This window comes from Rattus norvegicus, chromosome 4 (genome assembly GCF_036323735.1).
Source record: "Rattus norvegicus strain BN/NHsdMcwi chromosome 4, GRCr8, whole genome shotgun sequence".
NCBI lineage: Eukaryota > Metazoa > Chordata > Mammalia > Rodentia > Muridae > Rattus > Rattus norvegicus.
In genome coordinates this window covers 167,914,294-167,927,849 of record NC_086022.1, presented here as the reverse complement: position 1 = coordinate 167,927,849, position 13,556 = coordinate 167,914,294, and the positions used below count along the sequence as shown (strand labels likewise).

The following is a 13,556-nucleotide window of genomic DNA, read 5'->3' as shown; positions in this document are numbered from 1 at the left end:
GTTATGTTTGTGTGCTTTCATTCTCTTTGTTTTGTTGCCAAGACGATTAGTTTCTTGCTTCTTCTAGGGTATAGCTTGCCTCCTTATGTTGGGCTTTACCATTTATTATCCTTTGTAGTGCTGGATTTCTGGTAAGATATTGTGTAAATTTGGTTTTGTCATGGAATATCGTGGTTTCTCCATCAATGTTAATTGAGAGTTCTGCAGGATACAGTAACTTGGGCTGGCATTTGTGTTCTCTTAGGGTCTGTATGACATCAGTCCAGGATCTTCTGGCCTTCATAGTTTCTGGCGAGAAGTCTGGTGTGATTCTGATAGGTCTGCCTTTATATGTTACTTGACCTTTTTCCCTTACTGCTTTTAATATTCTTTCTTTATTTTGTGCGTTTGGTGTTTTGACAATTATGTGACGGGAGGTGTTTCTTTTCTGGTCCAATCTATTTGGAGTTCTGTAGGCTTCTTGTATGCCTATGGGTATCTCTTTTTTTAGGTTAGGGAAGTTTTCTTTTATGATTTTGTTGAAGATATTTACTGGTCCTTTGAGCTGGGAGTCTTCACTCTCTTCTATACCTATTATCCTTAGGTTTGATCTTCTCATTGAGTCCTGGATTTCCTGTATGTTTTGGACCAGTAGCTTTTTCCGCTTTACATTATCTTTGACAGTTGAGTCAATGATTTCTATGGAATCTTCTGCTCCTGAGATTCTCTCTTCCATCTCTTGTATTCTGTTGGTGAAGCTTGTATCTACAGCTCCTTGTCTCTTCTTTTGGTTTTCTATATCCGGGGTTGTTTCCATGTGTTCTTTCTTGATTGCTTCTATTTCCATTTTTAGTTCCTTCAACTGTTTGATTGTGTTTTCCTGGAATTCTTTCAGGGATTTTTGCGATTCCTCTCTGTAGGCTTCTACTTGTTTATTAATGTTTTCCTGTGTTTCCCTAAGTGTGTTCATGTCTTTCTTGAAGTCCTCCAGCATCATGATCAAATATGATTTTGAAACTAGATCTTGCTTTTCTGGTGTGTTTGGATATTCCATGTTTGTTTTGGTGGGAGAATTGGGCTCCGATGATGGTGTGTAGTCTTGGTTTCTGTTGCTTGGGTTCCTGCGCTTGCCTCTCGCCATCAGATTATCTCTAGTGTTACTTTGTTCTGCTATTTCTGACAGTGGCTAGACTGTCCTATAAGCCTGTGTCAGGAGTGCTGTAGACCTGTTTTCCTCTCTTTCAGTCAGTTATGGGGACAGTGTGTTCTGCTTTCGGGCGTGTAGTTTTTCCTCTCTACAGGTCTTCAGCTGTTCCTGTGGGCCTGTGTCTTGAGTTCACCAGGCAGCTTTCTTGCAGCAGAAAATTTGGTCTTACCTGTGGTCCCGAGGCTCAGGTTCGCTCGTGGGGTGCTGCCCAGGGGTTCTCTGCAGCGGCAGCAACCAGGAAGACCAGTGCCGCCCCTTCCGGGAGCTTCAGTGCACCAGGGTTCCCGATGGTCTTTGGCTTTTTCCTCTGGCGTCCGAGATGTGTGTGCAGGGAGCAGTCTCTTCTGGTTTCCCAGGCTTGTCTGCCTCTCTGAAGGTTTAGCTCTCCCTCCCATGGGATTTGGGTGCAGAGAACTGTTTATCCGGTCTGTTTCTTTCAAGTTCCGGCGGTGTCTCAGGCAGGTGTCCTGCTGCTCCTGGGCCCTCCCCCACGGGAGCCCAGAGGCCTTATACAGTTTCCTCTTGGGCCAGGGATGTGGGCAGGGGTGAGCAGTGTTAGTGGTCTCTTCTGCTCTGCAGCCTCAGGAGTGCCCACCTGACCAGGCGGTTGGGTCTCTCTCTCACAGGGTCTGGGAGCAGAGAGCTGCTGCGGGCCGGGATCCGCGGGTGTGGGACTTCCGGTAAACACAGAACGTGCCGGGTCCTAGAGAAATTCTGCTTCCGTGTGTCCCAAGCTCACCAGGCAGCTTTCTTGCAGCAGAAAATTTGGTCTTACCTGTGGTCCCGAGGCTCAGGTTCGCTCGTGGGGTGCTGCCCAGGGGCTCTCTGGGGTCTGTTTTTCTAAGGTATTCGTTCTGATCTCTTTCAAGGTTCACAGCTGGGTAAGAGTGATCACTCCTTTGTCTCCTCCAGCATACATGACACCTGCCAGCTCTATGAAAGCTAGCTAGAATGAATTTTATAGCCGGATATCAGTTTAATATCTTCATGTTATACAACTCAAGTGTGTGGTGCCTTTAAAAGTAGGGGCTTCCCACCAAGTTCCAGAAGATTGGCAAAAGTATCGGCATATATTGAGAAGGTATCACCTGTAAATTGAGTATCACCTGTAATATTGGGAAAGGTTAATATGGGACTCGCTTGTCAACAACTCCGAAAGTGGCTGCCCATTCCTGACCCTGGAATTTTTATTTGTTATTTTGTGGTATGTAGTACTGGCATGGTGGCTGCATTGTAGGATGACTCTAGACCAGTAGTTCTCAACCGTCCTAAATCTGTGACCCTTTAATACAAAACAGTTTTCCATGTTGCTGTGACCCCCCTAACCGTAAAATTATTTCCATTGCTATCTCGAAACTGAGATTTTGCTACTGTATCAGTCATAATGTAAACAACTGTGTTATCCATCAGACTCACATTGAAACCCATGCTCTAGACTCTTATTTTATGTGCACATTTGCATATTTAAGGAAACATTAACACTAGCAGGTTTCTATGTGACTTTTTAAAATATGTATTTAGTTTTATTTAACCCTACCTATATTCCCTACTCTTTTCTCTCCTTCCCCATTTAATCCTTCTTGTTGCATTATTTCCAATCCGTCATACCACTGCATTCTGTATCTCCTCTTTTGTAACCCCACCCTCATAACTCTTTACTAATTTTGGAAACATTATAATCTGAGCGGAAGCTTTAAAACAAAATATGGATGCTTGCAGTAGACACTGGAAGAGGAAACTGTAAAATGTCTGTGGCAAGTTAATTTGTACACAGTGTAATTGGTGTTCATAAGAGTGCCTGTGATACTTTTCTTTTGAAGAAGCTGAAGTCCTGATGTTTTAAAGGCTTACTTCGCAGTGTGTGAAGATGAGAAGACTCAGTACATCAATTAGACACCGGCAGAGAGAGCAATAGTCTTTAAGTTTACATGAAACATTAATGGAAAAAGTATGGATTCAAACACTTATAAAATCATTTTAAAAATGTAACCGAACATGTAATTTCATTACATAGTTTAGCTGGGTTTTTTTTTTGTTTGTTTGTTTGTTTCCTATATTTAAAGTTCAATTTTTACATGATAATACAGCTATTGTTCTTTTTTGTTGTTTGTTTGGTGAACTTGAAGTAAGTTGCCTTATGAAACTCTTAAACTGACTTTTTGTTTTAAACTTATTCTCTTTTGAAGATAAAACACTATATAATCTACAGTCATCTCAACATAAAGACTGCTACACCTTCCTAAATTATTTAAGGATTTTGATGTAGATTTAAATAAGGAATATTTTGAATGCTCAGAATGCTTAGTCATTGTGGTGAAAGCTGGCATTGCTGTTTGTGATTTAAGAGCATACTAGTGTTTTACCAGAACGCATAATACTATCTCTAGTTTTAGGACAAAGAATATAAAATTACCTCCACAACAAATCTCTCTTGTTTTTTCTAATAAAATGCACTAGAAGTACTTTGTATGTACTGTTTTCTTAGGAAATTTTATATTAATTCTCTGCTTCTAAGTTAAAACAATGATACAAACTAATACAGCATTTTAAGTGCCGCTCTTTCTTTTTCCACATTTGACTCTTGCATGTAAGAACCTACTAACAAAAATGTAACAAAATCAAGATAATCTATGCCGGTTAGTGTAAAGTGGTAACTTAAGGGAGTGTAGACTCACCAGGAGACAAGCCTCTGGGTGGGCCCACTTGAAATCTGTTATTTAAATGGCTGTCAGGAATCTGTTGAATATGTTAATTGAAGAGAGAAGTCTGATTCATTCTGGATCCTGGGTTAGGACTCTGGGCTAGACAGAGAGAAAGACAGACAGAGAGACAGACAGAAACAGAGACAGAGGTATAGAGGAAGCTGAGAAGCACTGAACATTCACTCATCCTCTACCCTCTGTTTCCTGTCTGGAAAGGTGATTTGACTGCTTCAACCTTCTGTTGCCTTGATTTCTCTGAAATCTGAATAAACCTTTATTATTGTTATTCTAACATGCTTTTTAATCAGTGTATTTTACCATAGAAATGAGATAGGAAACTAAGATAAAAATAAAGAATAATTAACAACAATGAAAATAACCCTCTATTATTGTTTCTATACTCTATACACAGTTTAACTAAAACTTTATAACACATTTCCATTTGCATAAATTGCATTGAAACTGCAGCCATCACAGGCAAACTGAAACTTGGAATATAAAAATTATTGAGTGGTGTCTTTTTATATCAAAATATGATCATTAGGTAGTAGAATCATGTTTCTAGAGGTCAAGCAGGTATAATCATAATTCTGAGCTCTTGGATAATAATACACCAAAATTTGTATTAATTAATATCATTCTTAAAACTGCTGCTGCTGCTTTCTACTCCTTCTAATTCATTGTAAATGCTGTGTGGTTGTATTTCAGATTATCTGTCATGGACTGAATTGTTTGAATACCACACAAAACAGATAAAAGCAAAACACAGCAGCAGCAACAACAACAAAAACAAAAACCATGCAATTAATTCTCTCCCACATTCTGCCTGAATTAGACAAAGTGACCCATAGTTAAAATTGTGAGGAGGAGAAGGCCCCTCGTTCAAAAGGGTCTTAAAGAAAATAGGAACTAAATCAGAACGGCATGTATTTGCAATGACTGCACAAGCTCGGAGGAGCTGACATTTGATAAGGTGACCTACCAACCTGCCAGTGAGAGACGTCTCACTAGAAGACTACTCTGTGGAACCCTGACATTCTATTTCCTACCTTCATAAGTGTGAGATTTATTTTTATTGTTTGAGCCCCTTGGTGTTTTGTTATAGTTTCTCAACACACAGAAATGTAAAAGGAAAAGAATAAGTTTAAATACATAAGGACAGTGTAACTAATAAAACTAAAACATTTAAACAGCACCTATGGGATTTGAATGTTTCACAAGGAATATAAAATACGGTAAGGTTTCTGTTGTGATTGAGAGAAGATAGCAATGCAATCCAGGTGTAATTTGCAAAAGGACTCTTAGATACATTACTAAGTATGGTTTTACCTCCAGAATAAATAAGGACACTAAATTCCATAAGAAAGAGTCAGGATACGAATCTCCCAGCTGGCCCCTCAATCTCAGATGAAGCACACCCGAGGAGTTGCTGACAAAAGAAGAAATCATAGACAGGGTTATCGGATACAACTCGTTTTGACTTTTCCCTTTAAGACTAACATCAGAAATCAACTTTTCAATACCACATACCTTTCTAATTGTTTCAGTTTCAGGATACAAAACATCACTGAACACTCTTTCATGAACCTAATCCATAAAACTGGTGTTTCTTTACTCTAATGAATCTATCTTCTTCAAGAACACCAACAAGTCTCTGTTGCCAACTCAGTCATATGTCGTATTATCATTGATCCTAGATTAAGTTTTCATGTGTACTAGACATTTTCTTTTGTTTTTTATATCCTCGTCCATTTAGCCTCCTTCTGTTTCTGCTAAACTTTCGCTCTTATCTAAAGAAAAAATAACTTAAGCACACCAAATTTCTACTTTACAATCTTCCTGCTGCTTTCATACACTGTCTCTGTGGTAAACACAGCTGGGTAGTTACTATAAAACTAAATATGTTAAACAGAATGAACTATTTGTGGATATTTACCTGGTAAATATCTTTTAGGTCATGTTGGTGCAGCAGGAAAATTGAAAGAGTTTAATGTTGGATTACAAAGATAATACTCAGTGCAATTCAGTACAAGGCTCGATTGTCTTTTTTTCTCCCATTGTGGTGTTTCTACTCTAGGGTATGCGATAGAAGTTGAGAAGTGATCCCTCATACATTATGTCAAAATGAAATGCTTGCTTTTCTAATCTTGGATGCTACTGTGCCTCAATCTTATTATCTCATCCTTTCTTATGAACTTTGTGAATGAGTGGCGTTACGTCAGTGACTACTTTAAGGAGCCATAGTATATTTTTACTGGCTTCCCTGTACCAAAACAATAACAATAACAACAACAACAACAACAAAACAATCAAACAAAAAAACAACCTATTGCTCAATGTCAAATAGCTTAATGTGCACTTTAAAACAATTTCTGAACACTTAACAATAAAGATTGAGGTCAATACATGAAATATGTTAAGTGAAAAGAAGAAAACCTTTATCAATAAAATGATAAAAACGATTTAGAAGTCAATAAGTGTATGGTTATATAACAGTATGTATAGACATTTTCTGCTGTACTTGGCAAAGAAGTATTATTCTTAATATTATGTATTTAAGGAATAATCTTCTATAAATAGCTATTAGATAATTGATAATTTTTAAAAGTGCTTTGGTGATGGGCACCTACAGTCTTAATTTAAACTGTTTAAATTGTCTTCCATATTTAAGAACTCTCATATATTGTGAGTCTTGTTGCTTTCTAAAGGTCTTAGAATGTTTTGAATAATTCTCAAACTGTCAATTAAAATATGTAAGGAAAGCTAGAAAACCAATGCAAATTAATGTGCCTTTTATTTACATTTCAGCCCTGAGGTTCCCACCTTTTTTTTCATCATCAGTAGCAGTAGATTCCAGGCTACTATAGGACACACAGAATCCGGAGGTAACTCAGTGGGACCTGTCAGACTTCAATACTTCCATAAATACAGCTCCATGCACCTGCATTGGTAAATCTTGACGTTTTGTGTTTGTCATTATATTGGGAGTTTTAGAAGAGTGTAATGCATTTCTAAAAATAAAACATTCAAGCTGAACACAGTAACAAATTCTTCAGTGATTACGGAAATTGGGTTATTCTCCTATGGACGATGGGTATTGTCATAGGGATCATATGTGCCTTTATTATAATTGTGCAATTCATAATTGGGAATGTTGCAAATGGATTCATAGCACTGGTGAACATCATAGACTGGGTAAAGAGAAGAAAAATCTCTTTAGTGGATCAGATCATTACTGCTTTGGCTATATCCAGGATAGATATGCTGTGCTCTACATTCTTAATTATACTAATAACTTCATTGTATCCAGATCTAAATACGGCTGTGAACATGGTAAAAATAAGCAATAATATCTGGATTGTTGCCAATCATTTCAGCATCTGGCTTGCTACAAGCCTCAGCATCTTTTATTTCCTCAAGATAGCTAACTTTTCTAACTATGTTTTTCTCTGCTTAAGGTGGAGACTTAGCAAAGTGGTTTCAGTGACATTGCTGCTCTCTCTGGTCCTCTTGCTTATGAATATTTTAATAATGAACATGCATATTGATACCTGGAGTGATGGATTCAAAAGAAACGTCTCTTTTGGCTTCAGATCAAAGAATTGCACTCTCTTTTTCAAACTTGCTCTTTTAATCAACACAACGTTCACGTGTGACCCCTTCACTGTGTCCATGGTGGCGTTTCTGCTTCTCATCTTCTCCCTGTGGAGACACCTGAAGAACATGCAGTACCATGCTAAAGGCTCCAGAGACCCCAGCACTGCCGTGCATATAAAGGCCTTACAAATGGTGGTGGTCTTCGTTCTGTTCTACACATTTTTCTTTTTGTCTCTTGCCATACAACTTTGGACGTCCGAGTCTCTAGAGAAAAACAATCTGTTTTATGTCACTCTTATAATTACTTTTCCTTCAGTCCATTCATGTATGCTGATTCTGAGAAACAGTAAACTGAGGCAGGCATCTCTTTTGGTGCTGTGGTGGCTGCTGTGCAGATCCAAAGACATACAGACTTTGGTTCCCTGACATCCTCTGTCAATGCTTAGTGAAGAAGAAAAGAGCTTAGTTAAGAAAATTCTTGTTCATTATCAAAGTATGTTTTCAAGTTTATCTATCCTTTGTTGCTTTGTTTATTAGTTCTGTTTAGGATCAACACTATGTAAACATCTTAGAACTTATATGGATATTCACAAATATATATTAGTATCCTTTTCCAAAGAGCATATCATGTTGCCCTACCTAAATGTAATACCTTATAAGCTGACATAATCTAGTAGCAATCAGAATCTTATTGGGATTTTTGAAGTGGTTATTTTATACAATATAAAACTATGTGAATATGTATACATGTAAGATATAGCAAAAATAGTAGTGTGCAATTTTATACTCATAAAAGTAAATACAAATATAGAAAATAACCATTATTTGAATGAGAAATTAAATTACATGGAGACATTCAATTAAAATGTAAGTAAAATAATCTCAGAAACATTATTATGTTTTAATTCAATTATACTGTGAGTATTATTATAGGACCCTTGGATCATAGAAAACACAATTCAGAATATGTAATTTATATTTGGAAGTATGTTACATGTTTCTTGAGAGAGGTATATCACAAATCACATTCCATTATAATTTTACTGCTACAAAACAATAAATGCATGATAGTGAAAGTTTATTTATTGAACATAACCCTGATATATTATTGTTCTGCTTTTCTTTATCCCATCAGGTACCACCAGTATTTTAGTGCAGTGAGCATCCTGTTTGTCACATGAAGAAAATGTAACTGCATAAAAAAAGTTCAGAAAATAATGCCATGAATTGTGGTAGTACACAACCACTTTCTGATTGATTTTAAGGGCTGACATAGGTGATGGAATTCAAGCCAGTTAATGGTAAATGAATTAAATAACGACTTTTATAGAAATTACTGCTCTAATACATGACTATCAATCAGATTATATTTTACTATAACAAGTTTGAAATACATTAATTCACTATAAAACTTAAAATTATTTTATAAAATTCAAAGTTAAACTGAAGCTTATTTACATAATAGGCAAAATTGAAATAAAATGTGTATCAAATTAAATGAATAAAGATAAAGTAATGAAAGAACTACTTGCATGAGGAAATTTTTGTTGCAAAAAATATTGGACGGTGAATTGTCCTGAAAGAATGCTGTCATTTGTAATCTTATACAGTAACTGACTTCTAAGTGTCTATGGTTGACCTTGAAAAATTATGAAAAATCATTTTGTAAACACAAGCATTTGAAATCTTTGTATCTGATTTCTGTACAGTTATTATGTATTTGCTTCAACGATGCTGTCTAAGATGCTGTTGTCATACTTCTGTTTCCTGTTCACTGCTAGTTCTTTGAGTCTAACACTCAGGGTGTGAAATATTTTCATAAATGAATGCGTGGAACAGATGAGTAGATCAACTACATTAAGACTGGAAATGATGAAAATAAAACTCATCACCAAATCTATAGGCAGCATAAATATCCTGGTCTGGTTTCGTATTGAGATTATGTAGGCTTTTCTAAATAGAACTATTTTAGAGAGCAAACATGACCCTTTCACAGTTCAACTTTGTACCAAGCTATAACCCTGCTACAGTCACATCAGAAACAAAAATGGAAAGAGTAGATGAAAATATTCGAAGCTCTTATTGTTGTGCCGAAATGTTCGTGAACTCCAAAAGATCATCAAAGAAATGAATCCAGTCCAATCACACCAGGGTCTTTATTTACAAGCTTGACCTCTGGCTCAACTCACCTCCAACCCACAGGATGGTTCCAGTGGAGAAAATCACTCATCACGGACAATGTTTTCTAGAAAGTGGCAGGCAAGCAGTGTTTCTAGCCTGGCAAGCATCTAATTGGGGGGGCTACTGTGACCTTTAACATGATTGGATGGTACTATGAACCAAACCATGACTTAACTTCTACTTTCCTCCTGATTGGTGGTAAGGCAGGGCGGGCTTGTTGATCTGAAGGTGCAGATTTGCTGGGGGAATACCCTAGAGACTGGTACTAGACACTCAGAAGGGTAAACTAGAGATGCAGGTCTGGTTTGGGAAGGGAGGTTGGTGAGGGTTGCCTGGAGTATGGAAACAGAAGCTAGGTACCAGCCTGTTAGTTTAAAGTTAGGTCAGGTTTTCTTTTCTTTTTCTTTTTCTTTCCTCCAACGTGGAAAGGCTTAATGAGAGAAGAAGAGTAGAAGAGGGGATAAGTAAACGGGGCCATGCGCAAAGGGAGGGAAATAGGTGTAGTGGGACAAAGAGGGCAAGAGAAGAAAAAAAAAAGAGCAAGAGCAAGAAAGAGCAAGAGAGATTTTTAAAATTTATTTCATTTTTTTTAATGTCAGGTTTTCTAAAATGGAATTTGAGCCCAAAAATGTGGTCTCTCATTATAATTCATTATAACCCAATATTTAGGAGAGAGGCACAATACGTTCTAATATGTACAAACACATTTTTCTATTGTGATGACTGATTCTCATAAAGATGTTTTCTAATCATGTATTTCCTACCTAAAAGTGAAACCTGACTTTATGTAATGCCATGATATGTTTCTTTTTTTAAAGTGATATTTGAGGCGATATCTTCCCAGTATATTTTCTGTGTAAATTTAGCATGTTATGTTATCATGTGATCAAATAAAAAATTTGAGGTCCATGAAGTCTTATCTTGATGTAAGATTTCTAGTCTGAAGCCTGTGCCATGGATTTAAGGGATGCATTTGTTTGAGAAAGTAGGGAAGGCCTGTACAAATATTTTCCTAGTTGTGCTCATCCTACCATGCCAGCTATATTGGATAGTTTTATGAGTTTTGTGCTTTTTCAGTGGGCTCAGTACTTAGGGTCCTGTTATTAGCTTTGTTCTGCTGCTGGTTAACATTGTTTTCTGACATCCAGTCTTCACCTCCAGGGAGGAACAGTTTAATTCCTGGCATTAATGCCATAATAGTTTGACCTCTACTTCTCTTATGGTTAAGTAAAAGATACAGAGCACTAACATTACCAAAATAAATTAAATTATCGTCTGTAACATAGTCATTGAGACTATAAAGTTTACTAGAAATAATTTATTCACATGGCTGCTTAGAAAGGAAAGATGGATCCCTAAGTGGGGGATCCATCATGTCTACAGACCACAAACCCAACACTATTGCTGTGGTGATGAGGTGCGTGCAGACAGAAATGTAGCATGGCACTTCCTTGGGAAGTCTGGCCAGCAACTAACCAAGGCATATGTGGATGTTTGGAGTCAGCCATCCGACTGAGCTGGGGGAGCCTAGTAGGGTCTTGTGGAAGGACTGGAGGAGCAGAGTGGGATTTCAACCCCTTTGGAAGAACAACTGGGAAGGCTTGATGCCCCAGCGTAGGGGAATGCTGGAGCCATAGTTGTGGGTAAGTGTGGGTGGGTGGCTGAGCACGCTCATACAAGCAAAGAGGACGGAGGCGGGCAGAGGTGGGATGGAGGGATTGGTGATGGACTGGTGGATAGGTAACAGGGAAGTAGGATTTTATTTGAAATGTAAAGTAATGACATGACTGAAAGAAAAAGAAAGTAGAAATGGACGTCTTGGTCCCAAGTCCTCCTCACTAGGAGCAGTGTTTAGACACATTTATAAGTTGAACAAGCATGGTGATAAATAATGTGGGGAAAAATAAGAAATAAAACAGAAAATAAAAATAAAGGATGAATAGTTTATCCTGGATGACATCAAGCTTCTTATCTGTTCACGGGATATAAGTTCAGAAAAGCAGTGATATTTGCATAATTTGTGGGTGGAATTTTAGGTCTGTGGGGGTTAAAAAACTAAAAAACAAAACAAAACAAAACAAACAAACAAACAAACAAAAAATGTGACTTGCAAAGGCCTAACAGAAGTGGGTGGAATTTTAAATAGTTAGCTATGAACAAGGTTAATTCAAAGTTCCTGAAAAACTATTTATACACTTGGTATCATTAGAGATCATACAGCACAGGTGGGACATCTAACACAATTTTAATACTTACCTATGAACTTCTTAAGTCACCAGTAACACAAGGAAGCAAATAGATCACAGGGTTTCATTTCTCTGTTTTACCCACTCCAGAAATCTGCAAGCATTGGGTCATCTGCACACCAACCGACCAGTATAGATAACAGAATCTGTAGATCCCTGCAATGTCTGTTGTCTGGATGAAAAGTTCAGTCTTTAGATTACTAATTAATATGTCATATTATATCAAATAATGTAGTGTGTTTGGTTCTTTTTAAAGGCCCGTGAATGCTCTGACATGTTGTGAGTGATTAGAACCATTATTGTAGTATGGAATTCTACTGCAACACAAAAATGGAAGGATAATCCAAGTCATAAGATGTTGACAAATAAAACAAGTGATGGAATTATCTCTGTAGACCTATAAGAATTAGACTCAACAGTGTCTGCTCTCTTTGTAACTTGTCTCAACTCATGCTTAGCACTATGGTAGGGCTTTACAAGCACGTGGTTTTTATAGGATCACCAGGAATTGTGCTGAGCAGGACCTTACACATAATTTCATTCTCTATCCTTGCAGTTTTTTTTCCTTTGATCAGATAGATGGTACTCTACTGTTGAAGAGGATGTGGACAGGCACTAAGACAGGAGGAGTGTGGTCTTCCCACTTTTTAGTGCATATAAGAAACATGCTCTTGTTATTAAATCTAGTTAATTTTTCCAACCATGCAATATTCTAAAGGTAAGTGTTGATTCACATGAGACCTCACTATACAGACACATATTACATTAATTCTGTGCCATTCTCCAAAGTTATTGAGTGGCAACAAGTATAAAAGAAATAGGGATGGTAGTCTAACATTTCCATCATCCTGATTTTACCTCAAGTAAAAGCAGAATATCTCTTTCTCATTTTTCTGGATTTGGACCAGTTTCATTTCTTTTCTTTTAGCATTATATGATGGCTGTAATAGGAACAAAAATTAGAGTAACTCCTGAGTTATTTATGACATCACACAGTTAATATCATCTTTTGCTCTATACATATGTTGCCAGCATTAGTTTTGTGGTATAAATAAAAAAAGGCAGTATGAAATTACAGTGATATTGAAATCATTTTTAAAATTATTTAAAAACTTCAATTAGGTTTAGGAATTTACACAAACAAAAAATGGTCCTTAGTGCTTCAGTAGTGTTAAAATTTCAGTGTTATACAATCTTCTACATTTTTTAATAGTGGAAAAGCATTTGCTTTTAGTTTATTTTAATAAAGAAATCCATTTAGCCTATGAGGTTGCATTTTATCAGACATTTTTGGGGAATTATTTATTCATCAATAGATTGATTGAAAAGTGAATGCTGGCCTTCTTTTATTAAAGATATTTTAATGGGCTGCGTATTCCAAAATAGAAAATTCATATATTATATGTGTACATATGTAGACTACAATGTGCAAGAGTTCTGATTATTGAACTGAAGTCTAGATGCTTTATTGAGGGGTCACACAAACTTTATGCACAAAGTTCAATATCTTGTCCTATTATTTGATGGGGAATTATATAACCCATATTGAATTATTTATAGTGATTACATTTCTTCTTTAAAGATATTTATGATTTAAGTTTCATATGTGTTACATAATAAAAACATATGAAACTTTCCAAAGTT

At 36.7% G+C, this 13,556-nt stretch overlaps 1 protein-coding gene across 1 annotated transcript; it reads left to right on the top strand.

Moving 5' to 3' along the window:
- The first annotated feature begins 6,975 nt into the window (after nucleotides 1-6,975).
- Nucleotides 6,976-7,911, top strand: Tas2r125 (taste receptor, type 2, member 125). Its single transcript, NM_001109596.1, has one exon. It carries the CDS (start codon nucleotides 6,979-6,981, stop codon nucleotides 7,909-7,911), a length of 933 nt encoding a protein of 310 aa, NP_001103066.1. The 5' UTR covers nucleotides 6,976-6,978.
- The last annotated feature ends 5,645 nt before the right edge of the window (nucleotides 7,912-13,556 follow it).

Coding starts and splice junctions, on each gene's coding strand:
- Tas2r125 (NM_001109596.1), top strand. CDS start 6,979: ATGGGTATTGTCATAGGGATCATATGTGCCTTTATTATAATTGTGCAA.